Here is a 22795-nt window from a genome sequence, read left to right on the forward strand (position 1 = left end):
ATTTCAAGGTCACGGCGCCTATTTCAGTACCTGATGCTCATGTACGATCGGTTCACAGAGGATTTTAGAGAAGACTTGACAATTAAGAGGCTACAATAAGTGAGACTACTAAAAAGTTCCTCTATTTGTGATTGTGGTAATTAGGTGACTTGTAGACCTTAAGCAGACTACCGTGATGTTGTCCTTCGATGTAATATATGTTGAAGGAAGACGTTTGCTAGAATAGAAACCTTTATCGCTCAATCCAGATTGAGACTAAGGCACATTATAATAATTGCCGCGAACTGTATAATAAAAGCACCAGTCGCATTGGCTGCAATAATCGCAGATGTTACTGAAGCTTCGGCTGTTCAGTGGTATGAGTATTGTAGGGACAAATCCGTAATAAAAATGATAAACTTACGCAACCATAGTACACACAAACAGCAATGAAGCTATGTGGTTGAGAGAGTTTTTGTGACCTTATTATGGCTCCAGAGACCAACTATTATGGAACCATATGGATGAGTTCCTCGACCTTACGCATTACGATTTTGGAACCTTTTCTTAACACTGACAAGTTTTTGGACCATATAAAAGAAGTGTATCCACTTTAATTATTTGGTTTTGTATAATATATTTTTACTGTTTACCGATTGACTAACATTTCTCGAGGTCACTTAAGATTCGTTCAAAGGTCGTCCATAAATTGTAGTCTCGCCGAATATTCTTCATTCAAATCTCTGTACTTTAATTAATAGGATGAAGATAATTCAATGATTAAAAACTCATTTCATTAAAATTGATACCTTTATTTCAATCGAATTAGACTATTTGTGTAAAGCGATATCTCAAATGCATTTCATCGACAAGTAGAGTTAAAAATCAAATAATAATATCCACCGAAAAAAAATATTGCACAGTACATGACAACCACAATGTATGTATGTATACAGACATATGAGAAAAAAAAAGTTAGATTAAAATAATAACCATTGAAAAATAAATAATTCATCAGGTAGAGAATAAAATGATCAAACAATTTGAAAATATAATTCATACATGGATAATAAATGCACTCTGAATTATTTAAAGAATTAATTGAAATAGAAAATAGATATATGCATGTTCAAATGAATATGGGACGAACTCAAAATGAAAAAAATGGGGGGGGGTATTCAGTAAACTTTTGAAATGAATGGAAGCAAATTGTTAACCTATGAATGTATACAACAGTAAGTTAAATTGGCCAAATATTTGTTTATATTAATTTACAAGGCACAAATTTTTTAACAGATTCTGAAAAAAAGACTGATAGGAAAGTCATGGGACTTATAGACCTATATTATATATATATATATATATATATATATATATATATATATATATATATAAAACCTTATTGCAATTTTCTCCGCTAAAGCAGTTTAACAGTTCAGAGTAAGAAAACAATCTAAAGTAGACTTTTGTATTAAGGTTACTATGTTGATTTTGTTGTTAGTTTAAATCAGATAGGCTTTTGTTGTTTACATGACAATGTATTGATTTTGTCCAGTTTTACCACCTGATGCAGTTGCTGCAGCTACAGCAGCTGCACGACCTACTGTATTTGAATTAGCACGAACTGAACCACGACAAATAACTAATCGTTCACGACTACCTGTCAAATGAGTATTAACAACGTAAGCTGACAATGTGATAGGAGTGGGAGTAGAAGTTGTGGAATTAGGCAAAACATCAGAAGATAAACCATCAGTCATACTTGATATGAATGTTTGTTCTAAAGGAATAGGTTCTTGTCGGAAATGTTCCAACATTTCTACGATTGAATCAAAAGGTAAGTGTTGAACTCTACAATGACCATCTGGGCTTAAAGTCATTCTTAGGTGCTATATAAAAAAAGAAAGAATAATTTCGTGAAAAAAGGTGATAGAAAAAAATTTGTTGTGGATTAAAAAATGTATTGAAAATATTAAAGGAAATTCCCCAATAACGTTTGATGTTTTGGAAAACTATAAGCACATACAAGAGCGTAACGATTAGAAAATGTTAGTAACGAACTAAGCGCGAATGTGTGTAACGGACGGCAACAAACTTCACTTATAATTCGAGAGGCAAAACAAAGCCAACGGGAAATAAATAAAAATATACGGAATGATATTCACAAACCTAAAGATAAGCCAAAATCCTAGCATCGATAACATGTCAGTGATGAGATATTGATTATTCCCATGCTAAGATAGTTGAAGTAAATTTTGGGCCGTTCTACTTTGTATAATAAAGATAGTGGAAACTGAATGGCGTGGTCCAAAAGGGCCAGTTCAAATTTTTACTACAAGTTTCATTTTTTTGCAAGAAACCACAAAGATATTTCTGAATATTGCACAGGCAGGTGATAACAGTTTATCAACGCACAAAAATAGTTATCAACAAACACTGTAAAAAATAATCGCAATCCACAAAATCACGTTTACTATACAAAAAAAATGATGAAACCCATCTTCTATTCACCTTCCGTAAAAACCACCACACCTATTAGCAAAATGATTCCGAAAACAGGAAGGCAGGTCATTGTGACGTTTGTGGAAAAGTTTCAGAAACTATCACAGTCAGTCATAATCGACGTGGAGCTTGAGATATGTGTGGACGGGTCAAGTTGTCAAACCACATAGGTATACGGAGATGACATTAATCTTGAGAAAAATACCAAGGTAGTGAAAGAAGTGGTATCAGTGAAATTAGTTAATTTATAGACGTAATATCCACCAACCATGTAATTAGTTAACGTTTAAGCAAGTAATCAGTAATATAACCTTCATAGATTATGTCAGAGTTATTAAATAATAATCCATTAATAGTTAGTTGATTGTGTACACAGATCCACAATGAGTTACTTGAAAAGCTCAACGAGCCATGATTGACTAATTAACCAACTTTACAAAATCATTACAAAATACTAGGCTATCAGCACGATATTGACTAAAGGCTTTTAAGTGATAGAACTTTTTTTACAACACAAGCAGCTAAAATAACCTAAAACCTAAATAGAGTAGTGCCTGAATTCAAAACTCCAAAGCGTTTTAGTTAAATAACGACGTGAACCAAAATGTTGTCAACAGACAACAAGTTGTTCATCATTCAATCCATATACAATTATTAGCATACAATGACATAATCAACGACCAATCTTTTTTCGTTCATTGACAATTTTCTAAACAGATTTTAAAGGAGTCAGTATATACTGTACAACTCTTAAAACCAAAGTATAGTGTATATTGAGATTGTAAAATATGAGTTTCAGAGTCATATGAATAACGTGATATGATTCTGATCAATAAATTATACTTAAAACGCCAAACAGACAGATAAACAAAGTTAAAAAGAAGTGATATTCGACTGTACTGTTTAAATCTTACTTTGGTATTGAACAATGAAATTACCACAAACACTAAACCCTATCGCTTTCCGATATTATCAATTGATGTATTTGGAAAATTATTTCTTTTAGTTCAGGAAACAAAATCACATTTCGCAGGTAAAAACTATCAATGGTCTCGTGGTTCAACTGCTTTAAAGTCAGTTCAACTTTAATCTTATTCGATGAAAAAGGCAACAAAAATAGATCTAGGGCTCATGTTGTGGATCAATTATTAATGTGAATCAGTAACTAAGCATAGAAACGACTTCGAGCTACAGTTTCAGTGTACGGAGCAGTAATATTACCGACTGCTTAACTCGAAGTTGGAGTATGGTTAGAACTCATGATCGAGTAGTTGAAATTTGAGTGCTTTAGCAAAGAGGCTTTGCTTTTGTGGAGTTTAATATACCACTTTAATTATTTGAGGAATGAATACTACACGAAAACGACATAATTTATGAGGTCGCTGTGTCACAAATAAAAACATTTAGAGGACATCAGTAACGAAGGATGGGTGGTCCCCTAAGGAAACCACCTGCTTCGGTTTGGGCACCCGGGCAGTATTTCAACTCTGACACAAATCATTTGATTTGTGTGGAGCATATATATCTGGTGCCTCCTTGTACCAATGTTTATGTGTTTAAATAAATAAAAATAAATAAACGAAGTTTAAAAAATAGACATTTAAAATAAACTGTAATTACACAATCCAGGAGTGATAACAAAGCGCATACTCACCTTAGGTTTTCCATGACAACTAAATGTTAGAACGAATTCACCCTGTTTTGTTTCACTTTGACGCACAAGAAATACACCATCCGTAGTCGACAAGGCAGGGGGCATATTCGATAAGTCGGTAGTATTTTGTTCTGAGTTAAAACTTATTCTAGCAGATTCAGGACAAGTTAGATGTTGTTGTGTAGTTCCATGTTCAAACTCCGAAAGTTGACCCAATACATAACTAGCGGCTCGAACTCGTGAAAGCGTACCATGATACCATGGGTAGATAGAAAGCTGGTGACCAATTACATCTTCAAAACCAGAAGAGGAAACACGTGGCAGATTGCTTGAAGAATTAAAAACAGAAAACGCTCCACTTCGAAAACTATCAACCCTTGACTGATTTGTATTAGGTGAATTAATTTGTTCTAGTAAAGCATTGTTTGTCAAACTGCATAGTCTGTTGCTTTTATCTGGTCTGCTAATCGAATGTAATGAAACGGGATGAGAAGAAGGAGATGTATGCCGAAATCCTGAGGCGAAGGTAGAAGGTCGCGATGGAGTAGGATAAAGAACTGTAAAAAATATTTATAACATAAATAGTAGTGATTAATTAGGATCGAAAAGTTAGAAGGAAATGAGTCACTTTTACAAAAATAGGTTACAGTCCCAATTTTAAAAAGTAATGGGCAAAACAGTTAATTCATATGTATTCGAAAACTCAGTAGTTACATGAGACAATTTATTTATTTATATCTGCAAAAACAACTAACATGACCTAGTAGCCAGGTAGAGCCTTGTACACTAGATTCGAATCACACTTATCCGAGCACTAGACATTGTATTGATCTTTTCAGTTTTACTTGGATTATAGGTGGGATTCGGTACTAAGAGATATTGAGGGATAATAAATCACATAATACATGAGAGGACCATGAAGACATAAGATTTATATATACAAAGTGCGAAATATGTTATTTATTCCTTGCCATTAGCACAGGAACACAAAGAAACCGATCGCTACTGACTTGGTGAAGTAGGCGACTGATTCTTTTCGCATACAGACTTACACAATCTATCGGATATCACATACGAAGAGTCGAACTACACCACTAATGTGTCGCTTATAAACTGACTACTTTACATCTTAATTCACAAATATCCTGAACCGTTTTGTAGAAAGGAGAATAACTAAGAATTATCATTTGATGATAAACCACTTAAAATTTATACTGAATTCTCATCAAAACTTGAATTTTTGATGGAAAATGCCTCAACATCCAGCATAGTTAGAACATGAGTTTGAGAAGGGTTTCCATTCTGAACAGTATTGTTGTTATTATTAGCTAATGATGGAACTTATTGAAAGAGAGGTAAAATATTTAATTATGAAATCCCGCAACCATGTGAAGTTCGCTTAAAATATTATCAGGTAAAATTTAAAAGCGAAATCACTGATTATTTTATTAAAGTCCCTTGATATATCCTATTTAAATAAAGTCTACCCTATATTCACGCAAACTTTTCACTGAAACATTTTATTACTATTTATTTCTATCAATACACTTATTAGCATTCACTTAAATTGTAATAAAATTTCCATCGGATTTAGTCTGGTGGTGTTTCATGGTTTTTAATAATTAAACAAATAAAATAGTATATTCAATCAGATATCATATAATAGACGGGATAAAAGATTAGGCAGTAGTATCAACAGACAAACAATAATGAGGGAAAAAAGAATCAAACATACCATTAGAAGGTTTTATAAATCCATGAGAAGATATAGTATTATTCGCTGTAGTAGTGCATCCATCTGATTGACTAAGATTCATACTACAGTGATAGCCAACAAAATAAAATATTCAAGTTACAAAATCTATAAAACTAATATTGATACTGTTGATTAACTTTAGACATCTAAATCAATTGTTTCTACTGCAAAACATTTGCCAAAGAGAATGACATTGTAAACAAAAAATCAATCTTACAAGGAAGAATTCTGATCAAATACTGTTAACCTCCGTTTCGTGGCTAAGACTAGTTTCATTCCTGCTTTTCACGTGGTGACGAAAGTTGATAAAGAAATACAATAGATGAATGGATAAATTTCACACTTATTAGCTGTGTGAACGCATTTTAACCCACAAATATAGTAAGAATATGATGAATGAGCCAGTATATGCACAGACTAAACGATATATTCTCCCCGAATACCACCCAGATTGCGCCACCTCAATTCAAGATTAGAGTGGTCGTTACAAAAATGGTGATAGAAAACAGAGAATATAAAACCGTTTTGCATCTTATTTATTGAATACTAAATTTAAAGTTATAGTGAGAAAGGGTACTGGTAGTATAAAATAACCACAGCAGTGAGACTTTACTGAACAGACGACCCTTGAGCGATTCTAAAAGTACCCTTGCAAACCAGAAAGCAAGTGATATGAAGAGATGTTGTTTTACAGAAAACGAAAAAACTAGAGAAAATCAAAACTTTTTACACAACCGAAGAATTGGAAATATTTTGAAACCACTGCAGATGTAATTTAAGAATTTGCTTACATAACTTGAAAACATATTACTCATGGAGTCATAAAATTATATTTCTTCAGTCGTGACCATATAGCCTAAACGTTATTCGTGTAGACGCTTATTAAGGGGTTCACAGTGTCATATATGCGCCACAATGTGATGATTGTAACCAAATCTCGTTAGACACTTGTAAGCTTTCCAATCATAAGTATAAATCGTCGTCCGTGGTTAGATTCACTCCATGACAAACATAAAGGTTAGAGTCCATCGATTAATTATGCGTTGAAAATACCTCTTTTGAAGAATTCTATCATAAATTTCATAAATCTGCCGGTAGGATTTAAGGAACTACTACTTAACCATTCTATTTTTAGACTTCTGTTGAATACTATGAATTCTGAAGTAAGATGAATACGTGTTTCCCGTCTTAGACCTTCATTAGGATGTGAAATATTATCTAGCAATAGTTTTAATATTCCTTTATTGTGCAGCTAACTGTGACAACTAAAAATGATGCAGATTTTTGAAATATCTTGAAGTAATACTTTCAAACGTAAATGCAATCATCAGTGTGGAGATTGTTAAGTTCTTTGATTGAAACCATGAATTGATGAATGTTAGACCACCATTAAAAACCTGGAAGCACTGGATGGCTAGTACGTGTCAAGTAGAGACAAGTACCTACCTCACACAATGGAAGATGGTTGTGCGATTTCGTGGATTGGTTGAAGTTAGACGCTAACACTGTTGGATGCCGACTCAGTGATCTAGAGATCCTGGATTCGAATCCTGCGTGAGAGATCGTGGATGCGCACTGCTAAGGAGCACTGTACTAGGACGAAATGGTATTCCAGTGCTTCCAGGCTTTCAATGGTGGTCTAACATTCATCTATTCATGATCTTAATCAAAAATGAAATTGATGATTTCAACTAACGCTAACAACAAAATGATTTAATTGTACATTTCACTAGCAGACTGACCGATCAAGAATCAACTTTAATTTAGGAGGCAAGTTTAATTAATTAAATAGATTTAGAAAAATGGATTTTTAGTTAACAGTGTTTGATAAAGAACTACTTTTGCTTGCTTAAGACTATTAGTTCACATACAGTCAATGAACTAAATACACAAAAGTAAAAAGTGTCTGTCGTGAAATTTTTGTAAAAATGGTTTACCTATGGTTTGTAATAGGACGATCAGATTTAGTGGAGGCAGACCAAACATCCGGTACACTACTGACATGACTACAAACACATGCAAATGTTGATATAGGAGTCGAGTTTGCTGAGTTATCTGTACATAGTGGTTTGAAATTAGTAGAATGAAATACTGATGTGTCATGAACCTTTTTATGATCTGATCCAATGCATAATTCATTTGCATTAATTTTGTTTGGTGGTAAAGGGACTGAGGATAGTACATCAGAGGTTGATTTTGAACTAGAATCCAGAATCGCATCACAGTTAGTGCATCGTTCAGATCGAACTAAAGTTACAATACGACCAGGTTCAATGTCACACTTAGGAGAAACAGGATTCCTGCGCAATGGTGGTAAACCACTACGTATAGCAGTGATCCATTCGTTGGCATCGATTTCATCCGACGACTGAAAAATCTTCTGGTCCCCAAATTCAGTCTGCAAGTGAAACGTTGAGGATATTATACACGACAATTTCAATAATCTCAAAAATCATTAAAGTAAGGAAAATAATTTACACATCTCAAGGAAGATTAGCAAACTGATGCAATATGCTGCATAGATTAATGTCTTTGTATTATACACCTGGTGTAAGACTTAATGAATACATTAAATGTACTGACAGGATGATTTCAATCACTTATTAATTTATTTAGGCTTTTAGACAGTAGGTCTTAAGAGAGAACTCTGTCGTACCTTCCTCCCTCTGAGCGGCCAGTTTGTAATACTAGCCCTCACATAAATGTACCTTAAAAGTGAACATAAATGTGTACGTGATGAGTGAATTACATCTATTTAATTAAAAGAGAGTGAATAAAATAATCAACACTATATCGGGTAATTGGATAATACAGATAAACGGTTTAAAATACTTTTGCGGGACTAGTAATACAACGGTTAGATAAAATTACTTGAAAAGTAAATCTAAATATCTTTCAAACAGAGATGGACGGTGACTAGTAGTCGGATCCAGGACACGCGTTCCATTTTATTCGAGACTTGTCAGCTAATCTACCTGCCTCCCAGAGTGAACATAAAATTTAGGATGCAGGCACACCCAGCTGACGGGTTCCGAATAGGACGAAATGCCTTTAGTATTTGTGACTTAAGGCAATATCGAGGCAATCCGCACAGAATGCACATATGCCAAAAAAGAGACTGATTAATTGCAGTCGTAAACATTAATGGGAGGATTCAAACCAATATAAAAATGAATAAGATAGTAGTTAAGTTTGCTGGAGAGGTCAAATCAGTCTTTATTAAATACTATACAAATTAGTCTTGCAATTCATTGCTCAAATCAGTAGCAACTAAGCACAAGTGATCATTAGCATTTTACATCAATTTTAAATTTACATTTTGTTGAGACTGACTAATTAACTATTAAAGATGTGTGAAAACGTGAACCGAATTCTCTGAACATTAAATTTTGAATTCTACTGGTTTGATAAGCATCAACACAAATGAATGAACAATTCTAAAAAAAACATGATCTGATATTCACAGGGATTTATTTATTCAGATAATGGGAAATTCATTATTAAATTTGTTGTTAAACTGGTTTCTTTCTTTTAGTTTTAACATGTTTCTCAAAAACACTACAATATAATACCATCTTTACTTATTAAGTCAGAGGGTAATACAGATATCGAATTCCCGTTAACGTTAAATTAGAATACACAATCTAGTATAATGCATTCAGTGAAATTATTTGTTAACGACAGATTTTAAGTCTATCTTGATCTACCAACTTTTGGGAATTTTCAAATCAATTCTTTATTAATGATACTAAAGTATACTCGTCTGTAAGCTATAAACTTTTAAACATTTACGTGATTTCGAGATGAAATCATCTATTATACGTTTTCGCATTTTGAAGTCTATCGTTTACATCAGTAAGATGTCTTTTGATATCATCAACATAACTGATATACCTTCAAGATTGTGTTATTTCTGAAAAATGAGACGCTTTATAATAAACAAAGATGAAGCTTCGATATCATAGTACACTTAATTTTTTAAGCCTTATTGACAATGCTGAGGAGTCCCATAATAGGACGAAACGGCCGTCTAGTGTTTCCAGGTTTTCCATGGTGGTCTAGCTTCAATTGACTCACGCTTTCAACTATGAAAATACTAAATCTCCACAAAACCCCTTCTGATAATTAATGTTTTGTTTCCCTTCAATAGTACTAACATCAAAACTGATAACTAAATAGCTTAAAGTGAATGCCTTCAATTTAACTTTTCATATCAAATTCTTACATTACAAATTCAGTGACTTTTAATAACTCAATGTCACTAGAATTATGAGCATTTAGCAATTTCCCAAAAATGTCATTCAGTTATCCTTTAGTAATAATCTGGCATGATGACTACCAGAAGTAAAACAACACCTGTGGACGTGTGTGAAGTATCGTCGTTATTCGATCGTAAACTGTTGTGGGCGGAAATTTCAATATTGGTGTCTTGCACAGTAATGGTACGAGATTAAAATCTCTTCTGGCATTAGTTATTCAAAGGGTCTTAGTAACAGTAAAACGATATCATGATGACTCATAGAATCAGATGATTTACAAAAGTTTGAAACAACAGTAAAATATGATATTATATAACGTTTTTATGTTTCTTAATTCATGATTGATTAAGATTATATCAATAATTATTATATCAATATAATAATTCCCGTTTTTTTCTGTACTGAGATGGTATCAGATACAACCCAAAACCATAGTTAGCAGGGATTGTGGCACGGCTTTTTCGTGTTTTAGATTTAAATTAAGGCGATCCAATCCCAGTTATTCGCAACCAACCAAAATGTCAAGAAGGTTCAGAGCACTTAAGATGTGTTATTTTAAATCACTGAATAAATAAATTTCTGAATATTTCTTGCTGACGGATTTATTACGACTGTCAAGATACTACTACTAGGAAGGCGATTTTGATGGAATTAAACACACTGAGTGGCTCGGTCAATTGTAAGCAACATAGAGCCTGGAGCATGAGCATCGGTGTAAGTTCCTATACGATTTCAACCCAGTGAGATGAAATTACCAAGACAAGTTCCAGAGAGGTAGGAGTAGTAACATTATCAATGGTAGTAAGAAAGAATAAGCGTAGACATGTTTCGATGAACACTGAGCGACTATGAGTAATATTACCACAAAGATGACACAACCGCATGACTATCAGTACTCTACACACATAACATACTCCAGACAGTAAGCACGGTCTCAGATTCAGACTCAAAACCATTTGAACTATACCCAAAAAGAATGACGGACTGAAGAGCATGGCGAAAATATGTGTCAACCCTAATCAGGTAGTAAGCACTAACCAACGTTGGTCATTCTAATAGTTAACAACTTTATGGACTGAACACATGTCTTGGTTTTTATTATTATTATTATTATTATTATTATTATTATTAGCTTTATTCGATATCATATTTTTGGTACAATTTAGAATTCTCAGCACAAAGTATTTCAACAAGTTTCCGTTTCTCACTTCTTCGTCGATCCTGACGATAAATATTGAGTGATAGCCAGTTGGAGGTTAGCAATCCAGTCAATCGACATCTGAATAATGCACATTCTTTTCGCTGCATATTAGCAGCAACCACGATATCTCTGATTAGGCCTTTTATAACCTTTACAGAGAAAGGTTGTACGCTTTTCAAAAACGCACCTGAATAGGTTATGCGATTAATAGCCATAATGATGTATTAAAACAAACAAAATAGATAACTTGTTGAAATATCCAGATAACAGGAACAGCTAGCCCAGATGTTTAAGCAGTCCACCCTTAGTTTTCTTTCAGTCTAATCCTGCTCTCGTCAACACTGCGCGTTGAGGAAGCCGGTGGTTGGTCATAAATAACACATGTTCCACCACCTCAATCGACGGAAATTGTTTCAGCAACTGTAAGAAACAAACTGCGTAGTCCCATATTAATGAGTGCTTAATCGACTGAATACTTTAACAATAAAACAGTTTGAGAATAAATATGGCTAGTGACACGAAAACACATGCCACTCCTTATTCTATACTCATTTCAATAACATCGATTTTCTTGTTGTAAGTGTGATTGGAAAATGATAGTTACGATATCAGCATAAAAATGACAGATTTTAGAATTGACTTAATTGGATTGTACGCTAAATAAACGACAAATCTAGGGATTAGACGTTTCACGAATAAAACTCACTTTAACAAGTAAAGTAATTGGATTGTACGCTAAATAAACGAAAAATCTAGGGATTAGAAGTTTTACGAATAAAACTCACTTTAACAAGTAAAACATTGTTCCGAGGGTCTGTAAGCTCATCAGGACAGACCAATCGAACATCGAAAATAAGACCACAGCACAGACCATACTGAGATTGTTCAGCCTAATTTTGACGTTAAAAAATTACAAGTTATATATAGATTCGAAATGAAGAGAATAGATTTAAAGTGACACTGAAACTGAATAATTATATTACTTCAGCATAACTAAGTAATAAAGTCCACGACCATATAATCTATAATATTCATTCAAAAAATAGTTATCTCAATCCTCAGAATCAAAACTAAATTCCTAATTGACTCCATCAAACCATTTAAATCAATAAATAGTATGACCAGACTTCCAAGTCACTTATTATGCAACCATGTAACAATCTCATTGAATCTCTCTATTTCATATATTCGAACGAGGTAAGTGTGAACGTAAATCGCACGACTCACTTAAAAAGGACAATAAATCGTGATGTTAAATGCCAGGAGATACAAAAAGAAACACCATTGTAATTAATAAACTTTCCTCCTTATCTTTCTTTGGAGATATGTGGGGGAGAATGAATGACGTGGATTAGGTATATTTTGCAGTGCGAAAGTGAGCAAAAAATTCACGGTTGAAGATGGATGGTAGACAAACACTGTTGAAATATCTTTTAATATATTATTTGAATACTTAAAAATGATATATGTGTTAGTCAGCTACAATGTAGGACCAGACACATATATGCATCAGTCCAAGTTGCCACACCTTATTAGCACAACAAGATCAACATCAAATTCATAAAGCAGTTACTTCAATGGTAGTGATATATAAAAGAAAGATTGTGTATGAAGATATGATACAGAAAGAAAGAATTAGGTCGTAGAAATAAAGGTATAAAGTAATTTTAATCTCACGGTTCAATGAAAGACAAAGTTTATACACCTACACCATTGTGGTCGATTCTGAGCCATGTCACCAAGAGTCTCCAACCATTGGTTACGATAGTCACGCGGACCCCAACCAAGTAGTCTGCATCTGCCAACATGGCTCAGACTAGAAGTTAGTGACTTCAAGCACTGATGCCATGTTTTGGTTTGACCGCCCCTAACTTTCTTCCAACCATCGCCAATACTAGTAAGCATTGCGCGCCGTGGTAATCGATGTTCAAGCATACGTAACACGTGGCTCAACCATCTCAGTCGATGAAGATTCACAACCTCGTCAACTGATTTACCATCATTCTTCAATACCCTATGTCTAACCTCACTATTACTTACCCGGTGATCCCAGCAGATGAAAGCAATATTTCTAAGACATCTGTGGCCAAATACTAGTAACTTGCGAGTATCATCTACCCTTAATTGCTACGTTTCGCAGCCGTAAAGTAGAACAGAACGAACTACAGCGCAGTATACTCGTCCCTTAATTGATAGACGGATATCTTACCTTCGCCATAGGTGACGTAAGTTGGAAAAAGCCAAACGAGTTTTTTGAATTCGTGCTGAGATTTCGTTTGACACCAACCCATTAGGGTTGATTAGACTTTCAAGATAAGTGAAGCTGTCGATGCGTTCGACTACTTTCCTCCCCATTCTTAACTCAGGTGTTGATGCAGGCCATTCTTGAAGCAACAACTTGCATCTAGAGGAGAAGAAATGCATCCCAAACATCTTGGCATTGTTGATCAGTGCCACCAAAAGACTGAATTTTATCAGCATCTTCACCAAACAGGACTATGTCATCTGCGTATTCTAAGTCGACAAGTGGACCTCCTGGAAAGAGATCAATTCCCGAGAATTCGGACGACGAGAACGTCATTTTCAGCCGTAGGTTTATGGTGAACTTAAACAAAAATTGAGATAGCGGACAACCTTACCGGACACTGCTTGAGGTTGTAAAATCAGATGACAGTTCGCCATAAGCTCTGACTCCACTGGTAGTGTTCGAGTAAAGAGCCTTCACTAGGTCTACCTACCTCTGAGGTACACCTTTTAATGACAGACACTGCCACAGAACCTCTCAGTCTACAGAGTCAAGAAAAACTATCATTGTTGGGCGCCAATAAGTATGCCTGTGATCTAAGACCTGACGAATGGTGAATATGTGGTCGATACAGCCACGACCAGGTCTGAAGCCAGCCTGATTTTCTCGTGTTTGCAGTTCACAAGTCTTTGTTAGGCGTCCAATAATTATTGAGGCTAGTATTTTAGATGCTATATTAGTTAAACCAACCCCTTTGTGGTTATTACAGGATGATTTCGACCCCTTTTTACATATTGGGACAATCAGTGATAGTGACCAGTCGGATGGGATTATGTCCAACTCCCAGATTTTAGCTAAAATATTAGTCAACCTAATCACTAAAACTGGACCACCATCCTCCGAAACGACTGCAGCCAATCCATTTGGACCAGCTGCTCTTCCTTATTTCAGATTAGCTATAGCTTTTTGAACTTTAATTAGAGTCAGGGGGCCTACGTCAATGTTCCATTCAGGTTGTTTGGGAATGGTGACTAGTTGTAGAGTAACTGAAGGGCAGCTGAACTACTCCTCAAAGTGTTCCGCTCATCGTTCTAAACGGCTTGGCTGAGAGCAGATAACAGTGTCATATTTTTTCGAGATAGCTTCACTTACACTTGACTTCTTAATTCGTTTTTTTATTAGTCTGAAAAGCTGTCTAGTATTACCTAGAGCCGCTGCCTCTTGCATCTCTTTTGCTTTCGTTGCCCACATCTGCTCACGGTCGTTCCTTAGACTTTCGGTAAACTTAGATCTGATTTGTTGCTGCTACCTTGATGTGGTTGTCGGGCTTGCCTATCGTGATGAACCAATCGAGCTATGCTATGAAACAATCGTTCCTCAAGGTCCTACAACGCCAGACAGGTCGGTTGAAGAACGATAAGACTAAGAGCAGCAAACCCAAGGTCCGAGGGTGAAGTCGTCCTGTTGATTGTACAGAGGTGTGACGGCAGTAAGATGTTTCCTTCAGACAACCAGCATAACAGTGATCCTAGCTATCCACAAGGAAGGGTGGGGTTAGAAAAGGTCGACCCTAGAAATGCACACCTCGCCTTATCCCACGGATTTCCGTCTTCGGCGTAAGGTCCTAACGAGTACGGAACTAACACGAGAACTTCTCGCAAAAAGGTCGTGTGTGACCGATATCAAGCAGTTGTCCCTTGGGCTTTGCGGTGATGCTCTCAGGTCACCAAGACCAACTCTAAATCAACTCCCTTTTCAGGTACCTCTAGAAGAACCCTTCCACGGTGTGGGAAATCGGGGATTGATAACCGCCCTCATACCTCTAACAGCACTAAATATATGTTAAGGTAGAATTTATAGCAATATCCTGCATTTTGAGCTAACAGTTTTTAATTATACCTAAACATAGAGTACTGAACAAATGAATTGCCGTGAGTATTTCTAAAGCCTAGTTGATCAATCAACCAGAACTAGCACAAGTGTGTATCGGTTTAGGTTTCCATATTGTACATAAGCACGGTGAATTAACAAGATGGGAAGCAAAAGAGTGGAATAATTAGTCTTGACTATAATAGAAAAATTAATATAACAAAAGTGAATGAATGAGAACTGGAAACGAGAGATATGGAATGAAACTAAGCTCAATATTTCGAGGAAAAGTGAGAGTAGATATAACTGAGATCAGCTTTACCAATGTAATCCAAGATTTATTTGATCACAGATCATCCTAACCAGGAAGGCAGCACTTCCCGAAATACCTCAGACTAACGGTCAATAACTTCACGAACTCAAGGTAATGTGTTCTGGTTTGTTGACCAAAATTTTATGGAAACAAATTTTCTTTCTGTGTAATTGTGATTAGTTTTGAATTACAGAACTCTAATTCCTTACAGCTAATTAATGAGATCTTAAAGACAGCCATTCAGAATCTTCCAGTTCCCTATACAATCCAAACAATATTGTGCTAGCTTCATGAATAAGTAACATATACTGGCTTCGGAAAACTTGGTTTTTGTGGAATATGTTCCTACACTGGTCAGCAACTCATGATCGGAGTGGCTCAATATTTACAGTATGTGTTTCAAGTCTGAGTTCATGCAGGTTCATAAATCCGTCAACTGAACAAGACAGTTACTAGGAATACAAAGAAAAAGAAGACAACGAAATCCATCAAGATAACTAATTGCAAAGGACATCGGGCGGATTTAATTTATTGCCTGTGGAATATCTATAATCCTAGACCTAACTTCAATATATCCAAATCAAAGGCTCCAAACTATAACTCAGCGGTGCTTTAAAAAAAGATGGCAACCATACCACTTAATTTTAAACCTCGGTGTGAATATTTGAGGTATTACAGTAGCTGTTTTAGTTTCGCAAGTTTTTAAACCCCGACAATGACATAACTAGGTTTGATTCAAAGAACCTCCAATCTACCAAAGTAAAAATTTAGAATAAAACCCTTCGATCAATCTGGCTTGAAATTAAATGACAACCACATAAATCCGTCAAAGATTCATGAGACTCATCATGTATTCAAGTATGTTTGATTTCTCTAATGAAAACAGTTGCTGGATGACAGTTATCACGTAAAAGATATCAGCACTAAAATCAGACGGTGTAAGTAACAAGTCCATTTAAACTACACCATCATACAACTTATCTATCCGCATACAATAGGAACATGAGTAGCTCTACATACGAACAAATGATATAGGCTAATAAACGCAAACCATATGAAAAGAAGCCTAGTCATAAACCTACTAGAAGCAATCAAATTTCTTAATAACATCTATTTATGAAAGTGATTAAGAACAAATTTATAAGGATGATAAATAAATAAGAATTACATGGATATATTGTTTTAAGCACATAAACAACAAAAATATCGTAAGGCGATCACTTACATCAGGAGGAGTAAATATTTCTAAGATAAGGCCTGCGCTTGTACTACATAAACAAAGACGAGACTGAGCCCACTGTGTGGTTTTCTTCTCAGATCCAGCTTCAGGATTATTCATCTTCTCACAATCAATACGAGGACGATGTGAATCAAAGTGTGGACCGAGCCATTGCATCACAATACCTTCACGAACCAGTTCGGCATTTATACTTACAGCAGTCCCAGGAGAACGAGGATAAGGACTGATTTCCGGATAAAAACAGAAAAAATAACATCCAAGTAGCTGATAAGAGGTAGGCAATATGACAAGAAATCTCTTGATTAACCTACTTTACATCTGTAAATTATGAAAAAAATTAATCTATATTATTGATATTAGTACATGGGTCAAAGATACCAATAAAGCAGTCTTTTACAGAGTCTAATGGAAAGCTCTAGAGTACTGAACACACGCGTAACACCAAGATATTAAAGAATTAGTGATTTGGAACGTATCTTTGCCCATACATGACCTTTACTTCTTAGTTAGCTATATGTATTGCGCAATTTGGAGAATCGATCGCTGACACAAAAGGTTTGATTAATATTTGTTAGTTTGTTTCTCGTTGCAGCAACAAAGTACCAGTTCATTTACCATAATGACAGGACAGATAACAGAAATGCGCTTTGTTATTATCTAGTTGCGAGCCGATTTATATAAGAAATATCAATTAGTTTTAGTTTTCAATATAACGACACCGCCCCACAGCTATCAGTGTGAGATGAAACCAACTAGTAAAACTTGATTGTGAACATGTATAGATCACAATGATTGAAGTAGTAGGTGCCAATGAGCAATCACTTCCTACCTCAACGTTTGTCCTTAGCCAGGGCAAAAATACTGATAGATCGCTAAAATGACCAATTTACTAATAGTGATAATCACAACACAGTGCAATACACTTACTACATGCAAAACTTTATGTGCTGGGGTTACACAATCATATGAATTTTAAGGGTTAACTGCAATTCTAAAGTGTTTAAAACTAGGTAGGCGGAAAGATTCATAAATTGAAGACCACTGAGTTATGTAAGAAGTTTAGAACTTGTTGATCATTCGTAAGATAAAAATCATGCAAAAACTGTCCACTAGTATGAGGCAAAACCAGTAAAGATATCATTAATGTAGTGATCCTATCTTGTTAGAATAGCTGATCACCCTATAATTATGAACACACTCTAGCTTATATCTCTAAATTCGCTTTCGTTTTATGAGTGTGCAGATTCTTTAACTCAGTTGGTAAGTTGAAATAGTCCTAATGAGATGAACGGATGGAAAAAAGATTGGTTTGAAAACTGTCAATCTACACTAAAGACATCCAAGACTCAATACTACTCTTTACAGAGAAATGCATTTAATATTTAAACAAAAAGATTTTTACCCCCCACATTTCCTTCCAGAACTGTCTACACTAAGAGGTGATCTACGACGCCAAGCGATAGTAAAACTACGTCGAAGCCAGAGGGAACTTAGGCGCCAACTGGGTTTCATTTCTGAAATACCTTGGTTTATTGGCGAGTCTGTGTGAAATTTTGTTTTTTGCTCTCCTAGCCAGTGGTGTTTTTGATGAAAATCTGGCTGGTTAACTGAAGGCTGCCGATTAGAATTTTTGTTGGGAGCACTTCTTGAATGTCGAGTTCTCGAAAATATATTCTTTGAGGCTTTGTCTGAAGGTATATCACAGCTCTTGCCACGAGGTGAAGTGTTGCGAACCCCTGAGGCAGCCACAGCCTTGGACCGTGCGGCCGCTACCACAGCACTGGCATTAGCATATGCAATGTGGGAAAAATTTTCACTCAACTCTGTAGAGGAAGAGTTTATAGATAGGTTTTCTTCTTTGAAAGACAAACGTTCATCCGTATTTTTAAGATCAGTACCTAGTAAAATGAATGAAAACTTTGATGACTAACTTCAGGAACAAACTTTGAAATCTAACAAAAATAAGTGACAACACATAACTACCATATTAAAATCATTTACCAATTTCAACTTTGTGGCATGTTACTTTAATAAAATACATTATCTTTTTTAATTATCTTATTACATTGAAAGCATCGTATGTGTATAGAAACAAACATCTTTAAGGCTAAGAATATGCAACGAAGATAAAAGATTAAATTTAGTGAAAAGTGTTTAAACATTTAGAAGTATGTGAAGCATGAACCATGTCCGGTTAAAAGATCAGTTTTCGGCTGGAAGTCAACTATGATTCCATCATGATTGCTATGGCTAATAGTTTTCTTAACTTTCCTCGGTTCCGAATAAAAGGTGACCACTAAAAGTGAAATAATATTCTACAACCATCCATACCAAAGTATATGAAAAAGTTAACGATAAAAGGTCTCAAAAAACCCGATAAAATCTGTTCATAGCTTTGCACAATCCTGACATGCTAATAATTTGTTGACTTGACAGCCTTGGCAAAGTTTTTACCATACTTACAGTACTATTTACCTATAGTAAGACAATGAATCGCTGTTTTCTTAACATAACATTGCACATGGCTATAATCCAGGTCGATCAAACTAGGGAACAAAGCCCCCAAATGCCCTGGTACGGCCGAGAGTGGGGAGAGTCTGCTCTCCCTCTCGAAATGCTCTCATATGGCCACGCGAATATATAGCCTCTGACAGGGAAGTCCTACTCACTGCCTTCTCGTGGCAGGGGTGTTGTTCACAAAAGTGAGAGGACGAAAAGCGAATGTCCGGCGCTTTAACCGGGTTGGTGGATGTGGAGGATCCACCTAGGGGAGTTGGAAAACCCTCATTCCAAACCAATGGTGCACATGGGCTCCAGTATCCTGAGGAAACAAATGGCATACGAATCAATCATTGATCACCGGCTACCATGGGACTGCATCTCCTCACGATGCTCCACTGCCTTGTGGACTAGACCTTTAGGTCAAAGGCTCCGGGTGTGGCCCCCTAAGAAAACCACCTGCTTTAGTCTGGGCACCTGGGCAGTATCACAGCCCTCACACAAATCGAATGAGATTTGTGAGGCGCATATTTATCTGGTGCTTTTTTGTACCAATATTTGTGTTTAAATAAATAAATAAATAAATAAGGGAACAAAGCAAGAAATAAAGTAAATTAAGCTATAAATTTCATAAAATTTCCACAGTATAATGAAAATCTTTGAAATCTATTTACATGCAGAGAAATCAAGCTTGATCAAGACATTAAACTTTAATCTACAGTGAAAACTGATCCTTTCATTCACTAACATGTGATTATTTGCTTACAGTTATAATTCGACAATTACGAGTTACGCTTAATGACTACGATGTTATCGAAAATTTCCAATCTTTTAAACTGCTAGCTGAGTTATTTGAACAAGTATTCCATTTGTTTTACAAATGGAGAGGAATTAATTCAGATACTTCATAACGGTATTAGGGATTTTGGTAAGAAATCACAAAATCCGATACCATACCCTCTTAAAAGAACGTATGTTGCAGCTGTTTTGAAACTTATTTACTTAGCTGGTCTTAATTTGTCAACAACATGAAGAAGGCTCTCCCACTCGATCATTGAGAAAAGGGTAACAGTGGTTGCATATTAAGCAAAATAACACTTCATGGACATGGATCATTTAGTAAGGGAATCTACAAAGTTAAGGGAAACCTGCAAAGGCCAGGGTGTTTAAGTATTTTTTGCATTGCTGAAGCCATTTGCTAAAAAGAAGAAGAACCCGAACTGTGTGCAAAGGGAACTTTATTGTGTAATAATCGTAACCTATAATCTTTCGTCCCGCTTTCATGATTCTTCGATTACATATTACTTCCCAACATGGATGAAGCTGGGTTCCAAGCCAAAACATAAGGACTTAAAGGATATGCTTTTATCAAGAAATCATCTTTCCACTTCATAATAGCTGATCAATTTTCTGCCGGTACACATATAGACAAGCACCAAAACCCATACTTTTGGTTCCTGGTTCGTGTCGGCTTAGTGTTAGGATAAGAGTAAACGTACCGGACTACTTCCCGATGATAAATCTAGACAATGAGAGTTAATGACTGGTTCATTATACATTATGTCTAACTTGAGATCACAGCAGTCAAAATAAAAGAGCTATGCAACCCTTAAAATAGACTGTACATCTAACTAACAAGTATAATAGGCGGAGTAATATATTTTGGTAAATTAAATTAGCAAATAAATAATCTTTAAGGAATGTAAGCCCTGTTTACAAGTATGACAAAAACACACTAATCGCATAAAACGTGACCAAGTACCTATTTTTGATGACGGTATTTCGGCAGGCTTACTTTCCCGGACGAAATAGCAAGGGGATAGAGATGTCTCGAATTTGCGACGCATTTTTTTAAATATAATTTCCAAAAACTCCAAAGCACAACCAGGTTTGTCATCATGACGATTATCATTTAAATAGGCCTTGAACAGCTGAAGTGCTTCAATAGATAGCCTGACGCTAGCGACTGAACAAAACTCACTCCATGTCTCCTCACGAGTCATAACAGAGGATGAAGTCCGCACCTCACCAGACACCCCAACCTGTCCGGAATATGGAACGGAGTACGAAGTATCGCAAGCAAACTATAGAGTTGCGAAAACACTATCACGTGGTCCAATATCCAATGGCTTCATGGTTCGTTATTGAAAAAACCATCTCACTTGACCATTTTTAACCAAGAGAGTTAATCGATTTAAGATGGAAGTTCAATGCTATTAATCCCTCACCAAGCTTCTTCACTTAAACTCTAAACGTTGTCGAGCAAATGTAGTTAACTGATGATCCTTCAGGAATTGTCTTGATTATAGGTAATGAATCTTAGAAATGAAATGATAATACCCTTATGTTTAGCCTTTGGAAATTCAAAACAAATGAAAAATAAACTAGCAACTGGATGATAAGAAATACTTGAAAAATGCTCTTTCAAAATATGAGAGTGACAATTTCGTGTGGACGCTTAACCCTAACCTAATTAGTTCATCTGTTTTTGTTAGTGACGATCGAACAACCGAAAGAGTTTCATAAAAATATTCGGCTTTAGTCCGTTGCAAGGTGCATAATCAAGTGTTTGTAAAGGTGATGGTGTATAGGTAAATAAATCCTCAAAATAAGTTGTTCTGTATGTCTTCCACTTCGATACTGACCTCATTAGTTTAACTGGACACAACCTAGCAGAAGGCGTTCGATCATGCCTCCGCACCAGATCACCACTGGGTACGCCGTGTAACACATCCTTGCAACTGTTAGCCAACTTAGACCAAACGTTCTCAATATGTCGATAGTTCACCAAATATATATTGGAACCTCATTATTTCTGACTTGACTGGGCTGGAGTACTTCGATTACAAAAGTGTTACGTGTAAGGGCATTTTCAAACTCCGAATATCTGTATCATTTTTATTTTTGAACCCGGAGTGACCTGGTATTCCAAACAATGAACTGTGAGTCTGTTCCTTGTCGTAGCATTATAAATATCGCATATTGTGATATCATTTTTCTGCTTGCAGATTCTTACTGATGTTTATTTATTTTTTATGTCGGAACACACACCCAACTCTTTAAAGGTCAAGACCCTTACGCCCCCTGTCTTGTAATTCATGCCATTCTGGCATAAAGACATAGAAGCCTGGTTCTGATATGCAGAAGCTAAGTTTCACGAGCACAGCGTGACAAATCCACGTGAGTGGTTCTTTTCTGTGGTAAAAGCATTACCGCGTGAGGTTAATAGGTCTGTCATGTTTACTAGTTATGTTTCTGAACCGAATGAAACTTTAGAG

General features: G+C 35.6%; 1 protein-coding gene across 1 annotated transcript; it reads right to left on the reverse strand.

Annotated features, from left to right (window-relative positions):
- Nucleotides 1-1021: 1021 nt before the first annotated feature.
- On the reverse strand, nt 1022-21553 carry Smp_154870 (signal transduction protein lnk-related). Its single transcript, XM_018795654.1, has 8 exons — nt 21313-21553; nt 18421-18916; nt 17004-17241; nt 12137-12241; nt 7829-8289; nt 5871-5953; nt 4136-4692; nt 1022-1868 (listed from the first exon to the last, which is right to left on the reverse strand). The coding sequence occupies exons 1-8, from the start codon at nt 21518-21520 to the stop codon at nt 1506-1508; spliced, it is 2511 nt and encodes an 836-aa protein (XP_018649945.1). The 5' UTR covers nt 21521-21553; the 3' UTR covers nt 1022-1505.
- Nucleotides 21554-22795: the final 1242 nt, after the last annotated feature.

This window comes from Schistosoma mansoni, chromosome 2, assembly GCF_000237925.1.
Source record: "Schistosoma mansoni strain Puerto Rico chromosome 2, complete genome".
Lineage (NCBI taxonomy): Eukaryota > Metazoa > Platyhelminthes > Trematoda > Strigeidida > Schistosomatidae > Schistosoma > Schistosoma mansoni.